The 13,938-nt window shown below is 40.0% G+C and overlaps 1 protein-coding gene across 1 annotated transcript; it reads right to left on the bottom strand.

The window, feature by feature from the left end:
• Positions 1-1,454: 1,454 nt before the first annotated feature.
• Positions 1,455-13,207, bottom strand: COG3 (component of oligomeric golgi complex 3; the record flags this gene model as incomplete). Its single annotated transcript, XM_008935819.1, has 12 exons — positions 1,455-1,544; positions 3,145-3,269; positions 5,270-5,372; positions 7,140-7,300; positions 8,206-8,345; positions 9,985-10,076; positions 10,548-10,674; positions 10,853-10,896; positions 11,092-11,172; positions 12,466-12,591; positions 12,926-13,018; positions 13,133-13,207. Coding segments are annotated over 12 exons (1,257 nt in total), but the record flags the coding sequence as incomplete, so codon positions are not given.
• Positions 13,208-13,938: the final 731 nt, after the last annotated feature.

The raw sequence follows: 13,938 nt of genomic DNA, 5'->3' as shown, positions 1-13,938 counted from the left end.
ATATAATTTTTCATATCATTTATAGATAAAAAACATGAGGTTCTAGATTATTTTTAATCACTATAATGATTAATAAAAAGCCAAACACTTCATGTTTCTCTACTAACTTTGATTAACTGTGCCAAGGTCTTCGAAGGCATTTTTCTCATGTCCTTACACACAAAGTTCAGCTAATTTCTAAACAGGACATGAAAGACACAAAGAATAAAACAAAGCCAAGTTCACACCACCATGGTGATGAGTTTTGCACTGTTTATTTTAGCTGTGTGCTTTAGACTGTATCCTGCTTCTAATCTTTGAAGTTCTTGCCTCACTGAGATAGAGGAGGACACTGAGATAAATAGAGGAGGACACTGAGGTAAAGAGAGGAGGACTCAAAAATTCAAATTTCCTTTTGCAAGCTAGAACTTTCTTTGCTATAATATTAAATAAAATGATGACAAAGAAATTAGACTTAAATCTGAAGTTTTAACAAAGAGATGCTTACTAAAACAAAGTGCTCCAGACCCTACTCATGGGCCAACCAACCTAGCTGGGTTTTATTCTCTGCTGTTTCATTCCATGCTGAGCTGACACACAGTGCTGGAATGGACAATGAACTGTAGAAAGAGGTACAGATGAAACAGGGATCTGCCCAAGCTAGAAGGAAAGGCAGCTGGAATTTATTTTTAAAGATACTTAAAGGTCAAATTTTTTTATTAAAAATTAAATACTTCAAATTAAATGCATCAAATTAAGTACTTCCAAATGCCTGTTCATTTCTAAGAGCAACTAAAACTTTTCTCATCACTAAATATTCACTGCTCATACAAATCCAACCATCTTAGTCTAGTAAGATTTCCTTTTTTGTTTTTAAAATTCACTTCCTGGCTGTTAGGAATTAACAAGCAAATTACTACAGTGTTTGTATTAAAGGAACCAGGACAGGGGGAAAGAAGTTTTATTACAACTAAAGTAACAAAGTTAAAATGACTTGAGGAAACTGCATTGAATTCTGACCAAAACTTTTGATAACACAGAGTTCTGAGCAGAAAATACTCTAACAAATCTTCCCAGTGAATTTAATACTTGGAAAAAGATTTTTGACAGCTCAAACCATGGGATGCAGAGAAAAAGAGAAAAGAACCTGCAGGGAAAACAAATATAGGGAGCAGCAATTTCTCTTTAGGTATCACTGGATTGAATTTCCCTGAGTTAGAGCAGCCTGTCAACATGATGGCTACAATTTGTATCCCACTTTTCCAGACAGGTTAGGATGTGAATCATTATCTTTGTTTTACAATACATTAACTAAAAGCTGGCAAAATCCATCAGGTCTCCAGGGGCAGAGCAACATGTTCAGGATTCTCAGTGAAATATCAGTGAGGACAACTGCTTCATGCCTTTAAACACACAAGGAGGGGGGGAGAAAAAGAAAAACCCAAAGAAATCAGACCCAAAGGACAAGTTCTGACCTTGTTTTTGCTGATGGAATCGGCAGCTCCCAGCAGTGAGTGGATGCAGGCAGACAAGGCCTCCTGTGATAGTCCCTGAAACACTGCCCTCTGTGGGGAAAGCAGCAAAATCCTGCTCTCAGCAAAGCTCCACCACAACTCCAGCTGTAACCCATGAGAGATGGGCTGACCAGCACCCAAAGCTCCACATCTGCCACCTACAAACACATCCCCTGAGTGGCAGGGCAACTAGGTGTGCAATTCATGCTTGGGGTAGAGAGCAGATCATCCAGGGAGCTTCACCTCCAGCAAACTCCAGCTACAGGAGAGTGGGGAGAGCCTGGGATGGGTTGCCCAGGGAGGGGGTTGAGGCCCCATCCCTGGGGGTCTTGAAGGCCAGGCTGGAGGAGGCTCTGGGCAGCCTGATCTAGTGGGAGGTGTCCCTGCTCATGGCAGGGGGGTTGGAACTGGGGGATCCTTGGGGTCCCTTCCAGCCCTGACAGATTCTGATCTGTTTTAGCAGAGGACTTTAGAGCCCTAATGGCTCAATGGTTGGACTTGATGATCTTGGAGGTCCCTTCCAACCTGAAGGATTCTATGAGCTGCAGCAGGTAGAGCACAGAGCTGAGGGTAGCCAGAGGAACACAGCTCACCTCCACCAGCCCCCCAACATAGCACATGGTGGGCCTGGCTGCCCCAAAACTTGTCACTTCATGAATGTCTTCTCCTACTACAGGGTGCAGCAGTGCTGCTGCAGCATCTCAGTGACAAGGGAATAAACCCCTGTGCACACACACCACCAGTGAGCCTTGCAAACAACACCAACCACCTCACCTCCAAAGGTCTGGCTGAAAACAAGGGTAAATATCTATCTTTAATGAGATTGATATATTAAGCAAAGAAGTATTAATATTTTCCAGCTTCATTTTAAGCATCTTGGTGGCAGTTTCACATAACACCTCAAGATATTTTGGAAGGCATTAAATGCATCTCATAAAGATGCAACAGATACAGAGGAGCAGAAACATTTGTGTTGTGTTTCTCAGAGACTTGTTACCCTTTTATGCTGTGAGGTGACAGACATCAATCAGATTCTAAAGGGCAAGTCTCTAAAGACCATTTGTGTTTCTGTTAGGTATGAAGATTCCCACTGTCTCATATTTTGGAAAGGGAAAAGATGTTTTTGTGTTTCTGTTAGGTATGAAGATTCTGTCTCTTATTTTGGAAAGGGAAAAGATGTGCCACAGAAAATTTCTGAGAACATTTCCAAAATGTAAAAATAGTAGAGTCACCATTTTTAAGACCAGGAACATCACTTTGTCTTATGTCCTACAAAGCACACAGCAAGAATCCACCCAGTAACTGCAGCAGTAAATCATTCACTACAATCAACCCAAAACTTCTGCTCTTTCTTGCTCTATCTACTCCTCAACTTTGGTGTGGAAAGTATCCTGGGCATCAGACACTGAAGTGTTTCTGTTATAGCAAAAGCCACAGATGTACAAACCAGTGCCTTTTTTTCTGATTCTACAAATAGTCTTGGAAATGATGCCCTGAATTTGTCAGTTCTTTTGTTTTACACAAAGATAAAAGCAAAAAGACCAAGAGATAACAAAGGCCAGTCACTGTCCATTCCCAATTTACACTAAAACAGCTCAGCAAAGTGCTACACAGTTAAAAAACCAAGGAGAGAAGGCAAATTTTGGCATACATCTATGCATCTGTACAGTTTGGAGAGACACACGAGGGTCCTTCTGACAGTAGGATACCACATTCCATGCAGATCTGCTGGTGAGATGGTGGTCTGGTGCCTGGGGTTAAGGGATTCTGCTGAACCTGTTTAAAAGTGAAATAACACCCATGAGAAACTTGCCTTTCAGCTGCAGGAGGCTGCAACATCATCCTCACTGGATACTGGCTCCACAGATGTGGGACATCTTATTGCATGCAAATAGTTGAGGGTTTTTTCCCCCTCTGAGCAGGTCAGTGCTAGATTTGATGTGCACAGAGCATGTGGCTGTGAAAGGCCAGGATTTGTTTTCAGGGCTGGCCCAGCTTGAGCTTTTTTAGTGAGGCAGCTTTCTCCAATGCCACCTCACCCTGCTTAGCCCAGCAGCTGAAAGGATCAAACAATTCCTGGAGGAGAAAAAATAAACCAAGGAGAAAAAGGGAAAAAAATTGGCTAGTGGTTTACACTAGAACCAAAACTGGAACTAAAGGAGATGCTCAGGAAAATATAAAAAAGGGGGGGAAAAAAATTGCAATTTTACTTCTTTAGGCTTTCCTTTCTGCTGGGGATAATCCTACCTGGATTAAGCAGCTGCAGGATTATAGAGGTTTAGACATCATAATAATTGTAAAAATAATAATTAGCTAAATAATAGCAAAACCTATTTTGTCATGAGTGGGCTATGAACAAAAATGTGCTCCTCCTAAAAAAACCTTTCTAATAAATCTGTATCCTCAAAATGGATTTTCACAACACCTGAGAGGCAGAAATCTTGTCCTGTTTTCATGTGGTCCTTAAATCCTGGGAAAGAGCTGAGTCAACAGCATCAGAAATCTGATTCCAATTAGCAACCATTCAAAAAAGGACAATTGTTGAAGTTTTACCTAATGCACTTGTGAAGTGTTTGTGTGATCAGTGCTGGAACTGTCTAAAATGATTCAGGAATAATCTTTTTACCTTTTGCAACAATATATTTTCTGTCACAGTAATTAGAAGGGCTGTAAGATCTCAGCTGTTTGAAGTTCTTAGGCTGTTTATTAGTGACTTCAGCTACTCCTACAGGCACTGCCAGGCCCCTTTGAAGGGCAAATAATCCAAATTCTCTCAGACACATGTTCTAATGACACCATATAGGCTCCTCTGGTCTCCTGGATGTAGGTGGGCTTTACAGGACCTGCAACACACCTGGCTTGAAGCAAGATGAAATCCACACTCATTGGGATTTGGGGAGTCCAGCCAGAAACAAGCAGAAAGACCTTGGCAAGCCTTGCAAGCCAAAGGCAAGAAACTCCCAGATAAATCAAAATATGAGCAACCACTGACAAAGAGCTGAGGAAGGTGCTGCTGGGAAAAAATATCACTGTACCACTCAGAACAATGGTAAAATAAAAGGAGAAACTCTTCATGGATATCAGAGAAGAATTTAAGGGGTTATAACACTCAAGTGGCTGGCACCAAAAGAGCCACATTTCATGGAGTTTGCTGCCAGCTCACTGTAATTTACAGGCACAGAGGTCAAACATTTTAAAAGTCAAGGACTATCCTGAAATGTTGTCAACAGCTTAAAATTACTAACTGGTTTCAGTAAGTGGAAACACACTCAAAGGAAGAAGTTGCCTTCTCAGGAAAAGACACAGAGACACTCCCAGAGGCTCAAAGCATTCATTTAAAAGACAGCCCTGACACACTGAACCACCCCTCTCATCTTAGCAGAGCCCAGAAGCATCCTTAAGTACACATGAGTGATGGGCAGGGATACTTTGCAGTAGAGAATGCAAAAAAAAATGCTACCAGAAGAAAAATGTTGCTCCTCATTCAAAAAAAGTTATTAAGAGAAGAGCCCAGAAGCATCCTTAAGTACACACTGTGATGGGTAGGGATACTCTGCAGTAGAGAATACAGCAGAGAATACAAAAAAAAATGTTACCAGAAGAAAAATGTTGTTTCTCATTCAAAAAAAGTTAATAAGAGAACCCTGAGACAAAGTTCACCTCTCAAAACCTCCAATAAATTTCTCTAGGAAAATAACCCTTGAAGATCACACGTCAGTTACATGATGGTTGAAGTTTTTATGCATTCATTTGACAACATGAGATATATTTCATACCAGATTTAATTAAGCTGGACTCTGGATCTTCCAGCTGGACATCTGAAAATGAAGCTTCAGGTGGCAGCTTCTTCTGTTCCTCTTTCAAACTCTGGGCAATTTGCTGCAGAGGAAGAGAAATGAAAACATTAGAATTCTGTTTTTCCTTCTTAATTTAAGCAGCATTACATTAAATTGCCAAAGGAGTCAGCTACACTCAGCTCCCCAGTGTTCCAAAGACACTAAAAGAGACAAAGCCATTTCCAAAAGAGCAGCAGACACATTTCACTATCAGTTTAAGATTCAGATCTATATAAAATATAATTCTTTCCATTTTGCCTGGTTTTACTGACCTCTAAATAATGATCTGTGAAGCCACTTAGAGAAGTCCAACATAGGGAAGCCCAATTCCACACTTCAAACAAAAAGCTTTCCCCTAACACTACTCAACACTTCCACACTTCAACATTTTCACTACTTGGTCTGCTCCAAAGCAATGAGAGGCAGAAGAATGGGCAGAACTGCATTAATATTTGAGCAGAACAGCAGAAGAAACATTTCTGCCCTGTGCTTTTGACATCTGAATAATTCATTTCCTCAGACAGAATGTCTCTACAGCAAGGTTTCGAGGTTTCAAAGCAATCAAGTAGCAAAATGAATCTCAAACCAGGCAAAAACTGGAGCCTTCTGAGGACATAAGAAGATCAATGGCATTTCTGAGTTTAGAATGAACTGTAAAACTCACTCTTGTTCTCAACTGCCACAGGACCACAGTTAGAAAACAATGCCTTGTACAGTACCCAAGTATCCACCTACAGAAGTTATAGCTAACATTAAAAAGTTCTCACAATCACCCTTTATCCACTTCTACCCATACATTTTTAGAAAAAATAGCCAAAAAAACCAAACCAAAGCCAACAAACCTGCACTTCTAACATGTCTACTGCTCAAACTTCTGCTCATTCATTGTTCTGAATGAAGGGAACCTATTTATCTAAATTTTGTGTGGTGGGCTTCTCAATTACTGTTTTGGCTTTTTCTTCCAAAGCTTATTAGTCCTTAAACTTTCAGCACAAAGGGCAAGTATTCTAGAAACTCAGCAGCTTCAGGATTTCCTAAAAGCCTGTAAATGTCCCTTACAACCACACAAGCATAAACTGTGATGTAAGAAAAGCTTTACACTGATATAAAGGCAAAGGGAGTTCAGCACTAAGAATTTTCCCCCAGTTTGTCTGTTCTCAGGCAAGAATTGAACACAGTAAAATACAAAGTTCATTTCTTTCAGCCCAAAGCTAAATCTATCTATCTATCATCATAGAATTGCTCTAGTTGGAAGAGACCTTCAAGATCATCAAGTCCATGAACCCACCACTGCTTGGTCACCACTAAACTACATCTCATTATAAAGTGAAGGACCACAGTTATTCAGGAGGGATCTTTTTCATGCTACCTTTCAGTTGCATATCAAATGCAGTTTGCTCTCATCAAAAACTCATTTAATGTCTTTCTTCAGCCACTTTTTTATTGCTGGGAGTGGTTTCAGTCTGAAATCTTTCACTAATACAATATTAACCTTTTTAGAGTAGATGTCGTTTGATTCCTTTCAACAGGTTCATTGACTCAAACAGCTTGCCATGACTCTAAAAATGGCTAATATTAGTAAGAACTTGAAAAAAAAGGCTACTGGAGACCATTTCTGGGATGTTAGATTATCTAAAGGGACACAGAAGTCTCTCCTCACACTGTCTGAGCACAGTGTACACACGTGTCTCAAACACCAGTCAAGTAAATACACCCAGAACTGGAAAACTCCACCTGCAAAGCACCACACCACACAAATGTATCTACTGCATGTAAGAAAACCAATCAAGAATGAGAAAGTTGGTTCTACCTCCATCATTTCCAGCTTGTCTGGATATGCAAGGTCACCTGGAGCAGGCTTGTAGCCTGTGATATCAGTCTGAATGTAAATATGTGTCCTATAGACAAGACGTTCTTGGACATCTTCTAACATCTGCTTGACACCAGCTGCAAATGCACCCAGTTGTTCAGCTAAAAAAGGTAAAAAGAAGGCACAAATTTGTTAATTTAATTGCAAAACAAGCTGACAGAGGCCAAAGTTTGAAGTATTGCATGTAGAAGTGACAAAAAAGTGGCTTGCTGCAGATGAAGTCAGACAATTTTTGGAGCAGTGGCATGCAGACACATTTGTGACAAAAAAAGGACTCACTGAACTCCATATCACAGTTGCTTCAGCTCCCCAAATTTTCACTAGATGGTGAAAAGGCCATCTCACACCAACAAAATCAGACCCCACAGGAGAATTATGCACCCTGAGGGCTGGACACAAACCAACATGCTGCTGTTCTGTCCCAGCCAATGCCTGTCAGAAGCTGACAAGCTTCATCCACCTACCTACCAGCAGAGATGATCCCAAGTAGCTCCTGTCCAACCTAAGAACTGCTCTATCAGCTTGAATTTAAGCAGTAGAAAGTCACTCCTCAATATGAACCCAAAGATCATGTCCCCAATTCTCTCCATGTTCCCAACAGTGTTACAATTCTAACTCCATGATTTGGATTCCCTTGGTTTGGTATTTTGTATGCAGGAAGGTCTAAGGTGGGTGATGCAGCAGCAGGTCCAAGGAAAGCAATTAATTTGAAAAGTTAATTTAAATCAGCCCTGGTGGAATATACACTGAGTGGATGCATGCTTGCATTTGTACTATTTGGAGAAAATGGACTTTATAGCATCAGGATATTAATTTAAATGAAGATATACACAGAGCTTTCTATTATAAATTAAAAAAAAAACATTATTTAAAGTAATCTTACCTCATCTTTGGCACATTTAAGGCTCATTAGAAAGAAAAAAGTGACTGCTTTGCCTATGCAATTGTGAAATGTGATCAGTTAAGAAAACAATTAAAAGCAATCAGGTCCCATCTGTGAAGTTACCATTGTTCTGGACATGATCTTCAAGCATCTCGTTTTTGAGAATCCCACAGAGTTCAGAAAGTGTCTCTAAGTGGATGACATGGATGATCATTGGCCTCAGGACATCATACAAGGAAAGACACAACTTCTCCAACAGTTCACTGTGAAAACAGACCAAGCAAAACACTTTCAGGATCCCAAATTAAAATTTTAAGCACAAACATGGATTATTTTATGGAAAATGTTGTTAAAAGCAGCGTGGGGGAAAAATGCAACATGGTGTCATGGAACACTCCAGAAAAGACTGTTTAAAACACAAATCTGATTTCCTACAAAGACTTTTTAGAGACACAGGATACCAACCTATTAAAATGTTGGTCCAATTCTGATTTCATTTTAAAATAAGACATTTAGAGTGTGGTGCTGTTGTTGAGCTTATTACACTGTTTTTTTTCCCCCAAATTCATGGAGAATGTCTGACAACAGGACAAGGACACTTCAGTTCCTTTAAGAAAGTGGACAACAAAAATCCTCACAGAAGAAACATTTTGAATGTCTCTCTCCTGTTCTATAGCTCAACAAGCAGCTTGGTAAAAGAGCAATCTCCAAGTTAAAAGCAGAAACAAAGGAGAAAGTTTCAACAGCCTTAATATTAAATCTAACATGACCTCAGATCTCTGCTCTTGGCTAGATTCTTGCTAAACTCTTTTCTCTGTACATAGTCACCCAGAAATTAGGTGTTCAGAGCAGCTCAGCACTTAAAAAAAACCCCAACAGGTTATTTATTATGCAGATAAGGAAAACCTAATAAAGTAATTGCTGTTTGAAACATCTTCTTCAAAATATTTTATTTAGATATGATTAAAAAAGGGAAGCAAGTTCCTGCCAAAGGAGACAGTTATTTCTTCCACGTTATGCTTCTTCAGCTTCTTCAGCTCAAGCTGCAGTTGATTTTAAGATAATACAACACTCAAAACTAACATCATTGTTATCTTAATATCAGGTTCATAAATAAAAGTAGATTCCCAGCAAGGGAACATGACTTATCCAAATTTCATTTGGATAAGTCATCATTAAATATCACTATTAAATTGGAAAATTGGAGAAGGGGAATAAACCATTCACTCAGCCCACCTAACAGGCAAGTGCAAACATTCCTGACAGTGAGGGCAGCTCAGAAACTCCAAATCCTTGCTGAAAAATGGCTGGAGTTCAGGTTTTAAAATCTTACACTGTCTTGATCCGAGGGCTGGAGCAGCTCTGCTGGGAGCACAGGCTGAGGGAGTTGGGGCTGTTCAGCCTGGAGAGGAGAAGGCTCCCAGGGGACCTTCTTGTGGCCTTCCAGGGTCTGAAAAGGGCTCCAGGAAAGCTGGGGAGGGACTTTTTAGGCTGTGGGGCAGTGGCAGGACTGGGGGGAATGGGGCAGAGCTGGCAGTGGGGAGATTCAGACTGGCCGTGAGGAAGAAGTTCTTCCCCAGGAGAGTGGGGAGAGCCTGGGAGGGGTTGCCCAGGGAGGGGGTTGAGGCCCCATCCCTGGGGGTCTTGAAGGCCAGGCTGGAGGAGGCTCTGGGCAGCCTGATCTAGTGGGAGGTGTCCCTGCTCATGGCAGGGGGGGTGGAACTGGGGGATCCTTGGGGTCCCTTCCAGCCCTGACAGATTTTGATTCTGTTTGAGCAGAGGACTCAGGAGTGTTGGCTTGATGGTTGGACTGGATGATCTTGGAGCTCGCTTCCAACCTAAAGGATTCTAGGATTCTAAAGACAACATGCAGTAAAACAAAACCAGCATGTAACTACCTACTCCAGTTTAGGTGTTGGTTTTGTGAAGAACTCATTGTAAAGCTGGTGCTCATCCTGGCACACATGGACCATAAAGGCACAACCACTTCGGACCTGCATTCACAGAAACACAATTAGTTTGTTATTAAATCATTTTCCCTGCATCAGTACCACAGGAGGCATTACAGACATTATTTTATAGGACATCACTATGTTATATACTGTATAATTACTGTAAATATGATTAAATTGAAGCCTTGTGATATTAAAACTTTCACAGCTCTACAGCTAAGGACTGAGAAGATGTTACTGGTCAAATAAAAGCTCTTTGTGCAATTTCTGTCCCTTTTTGTTTCTGGTTAAATTTAAGTAGCTGTGTTTTATGCTTTTCCAAATACCCCTTTGGGGTGTTTGTAGCAGAGCACAGTTTTTACAGAACAATATTCCACAAAACACACATTAAGAATTCAAAGCCCCAAACAGAAGTGAGAATTCTGCATGTAAACAACTGAATTAAATAAGCAGACATGACCTGGAGGATTAAAATGGACCAAAAACCCCACAACACAGGACTGTTTTACCTACCAGAGCACAATGATCCCTGTTGTTCTGACTGGTTAACTCTGTAACAGTGCTGGCAATACTTGGCCCAAGCAAAAGCTCCCTCTGGTCAAGGTAACATTGATGGATTTCATTCAGAACTTGTTGATACCTAGCCAAGAAATAAACCAGTCACTGCATCCAGGAGCTCATTTTCTGGTAAAGATAAAATTCATTCTAATACCTTCTTTTAGGTCTACATAATTTGTTTTTAAAACCTTTTAAATGAATGTGTTAAGCTTTATTTAAGAGTAAAGAAAAGTGGTTGAAAATTATGGAGGCATACTCACTCTGGCATTTTCTCAGATCTTTGCTCCACTTGTTCAATAAGAGTCTACTCAAAAAGAAAAAAAGTATTATCAGGAAACAATTTTCTCTAATAATTGGAAAATAGTTTACAGTTATTTTTCCAGAACACAATATGCAATCTTTGGCCATTCACACTTGCACAAAGGGCAATCCTTCCAATTCACACTACTCATCAATTCAAACCCCATTTCCTAGTTTCTTTTTTTCACAGCCTACTTACTCTGACTTTGGGAGCAGCTGCTCTGAATTTGACATAGAACAGAGTGAAGGCATTGTCAGAATTTGGCACAGCTGAAGGATCCTGAAAGAAGAGATGAGTAATTGGTGAGAAAGGAAAACACTATATTTGGCTTCTAGTATTTAATGGCTGAGATAATGAGGCTCTAAAACAGGGTATCAGTTCTTTATGCTTATGCTGCCAGCTCTTTGCCACCCTCCACCCAGAAAGGGATGCTTGTTGGAAGCCAGATGGAAGAAGAAAACCTCCAACAATAGTTTCAAACAACTCTCTCTATAGCAAAAGCAACATTTTCAGTGACTGTAACATTCACCACTGGAGACAAGGTTTTTTTTCTGGATCTGCCCCAACAGGACTGATTGTTGCTCCTTCATCTGCAGCACTAAAATGGAACTAAATTCTCCTTTCACCTGCCAGTCCCAGGGTGGACTTGGACTCCCTTCAGCTCTGTAAGCATGCTTATCATCAGAGATGCTCAGTCAAAGCAAAACACTGCCATCAAACTAAGCTATCATACTTTTTTAAAAGAAATAAACACTAGTTTTGTACCAAATGTGAAAAATTCTCAGTGTAACTTAAGCCCTTCACTCCAGGAATATCCTTCAGCAAGTTGCCATGAACATTGTCTAAAATCCCCTTCTTTTAGGCCAGCCAGTTCTCAATTTTAGCATCTTTCAATATCACTGGTTCCCTCCCCTGACAACAAGTTTGCCTGTAATAGGACTGAGCACAAAGCATACAACAATTACTTGGAAAAAGAAAGAAAGGGGGTAGAAAAACACATTCCCCTTTTTGTCCTCTGCCAAAATTTTGCTGCATAAGACTATTATTAATGAGACCAAAAACCCTCCTAGTCAAGTTTATGCCTAAATCCCACTGGAGTGGATGGGAGTAAAGCCCCTAACTCTACCCTGTGACTCTCTAACATCACCATCAACATTTCAAACCCACATGAAATCCACTGGCCAAACTACCAGGAACCTGCCACAGTTATCCTCTGCAGCTCCACAGAGCACTGCAGACATGAAAAAGAAATATTTAGATGACAAAGAGTGCCCAAAAATACTTGGTGGAGTATAATACTGAAGGAGTCATGTCAGGAACTCAAGGATTCACCTACATCAATTCATCTGCTTGGCCTTCTTCAACTTCCAGGATTTTTAAATTATTATTTTTAAATCTTTTGGATGACTAGGTCTCTTGTCAGATTCAGCTGCAACCTGCCCAAACTACACAAACACTTTTCACACCAAACTGCTGACACCTCCCACCTTCAAAGAAACAAAAGGTCAAGTGTGTGGTGTTCCAAGAGACATTTCAGCCCAGCTCGAGTTGCCCCTTACTGATTCACCTTACCCTTTTCATCAGCTGGCTGGTGAGGTTCTGCAGGGTAGTCACAGTGTATGTCTTGATGAGGTGCATAGCTTTAGAAAGGCATTGTTTAAACTTGACCAAATATACAGGATAGTCTTTAAAATTGGGCTGAAAGAGATTTTTAAAAATCATTTTACACGCCAACAATAGGAGAGTTAAAATTTATCAAAACTCCAAACACTTTCACTAATTAGAATTGCTAGTTTGTACAAACTAAAAGCAGTATTTTATTAAAAAGAAGCAAAATATTAAGGATATTCAGTAAAAATTCTTTAAAATGGCTTTCTTACTTTATTTCCTCTTTGCTTTCTTACTGTATTTGGCAGAGAGAACATTTTATAGGAAAACCAAACCAAACCAAAACCCCCTACCTCAAAAATAGTAGGAATATATAGTTTTGAAACCAATAAGACTTAACTGAACCCAAGAGAGGATCACTTACATGGGATGAGATATATGCAATACAATCATCAAGCTTAGCCAGCATGGGGATGAATCCTTCACTGTTCACAGACAGCGTTGGGGAATTCAGTTTCTTTGGAGAACAGAATAAAACATCCTTGTGAGGAGCACTTTCATTTTCTAAGGTTATGAACAGTGGAATAATACTTATTGTATTATTACAGCACTGCAAGAAGAAGTTACTCACTGTGTTGATGTTTTCCAGCTCGTTAAAATAAGACAGTTTCTGCTGGATGTTTTCAGCCAGGTCAACGAGTTCTGACTATTAAAAAATAAGAAATCAAAGAATTGGCAACCTAGCAAGTGGTTTAAAAATATACTTTTATATATATATATATATAAATTCAGCCTCCCATTCAGCTCTCAGCACACACCAATATTAAGTAGCTCTAATAACTTGCAATTAAAGTACAAGAAAAGAGAACACAGCAGCACTCTTATCAGAGAAACACAAATTATTCTCAAGAGTGTACTTAAAAACATATATTCTCCAGATTTTTTAGCCCTTCACAGGCACTACTGCAGACAAACAGCAGTGTTGTCATGAGGATTGCAGAGAATTGGTGAAATCCTGTATTTCAGGATTGGAGCCTTTAAAAGTTCTCCCTAAAAACACATCTTCATTAGAACACCATGTTGGAGCAGTTCATGAGGAGGGAGAAATCACTGGGGAAATAAGCTTGTAACTTAAAAAAAAAATCTTTTCTCTTGCAATAACCAGCTCAAAATACTTTTGTGATATGAATTATTAATCTCAATAAAGTTTGCACTTGTCAAGTATCTGTTAGAGAAGCTCCCCCCAGCTAGCTACCCCTTCCTGAGGTGTGGGTCAGCATAAAATGAGCATTTTCCTGCACAGAGCCTGACAGCTGCAGGTGAAACACACCAAAAAGGAGCTCTGAAACAGAGGGATTGACACCACAGCTGGTCAATTCTCCCAGCCTGAGAAGAAGAAACTTTTGTTTATGGTATCATAGAATCCTTTAGGTTGGA

This window comes from Merops nubicus, unplaced genomic scaffold (assembly GCF_000691845.1).
Source record: "Merops nubicus isolate BGI_N331 unplaced genomic scaffold, ASM69184v1 scaffold20302, whole genome shotgun sequence".
Taxonomy (NCBI): Eukaryota; Metazoa; Chordata; class Aves; order Coraciiformes; family Meropidae; genus Merops; species Merops nubicus.
This window is presented reverse-complemented; position numbering and strand designations above follow the sequence as displayed.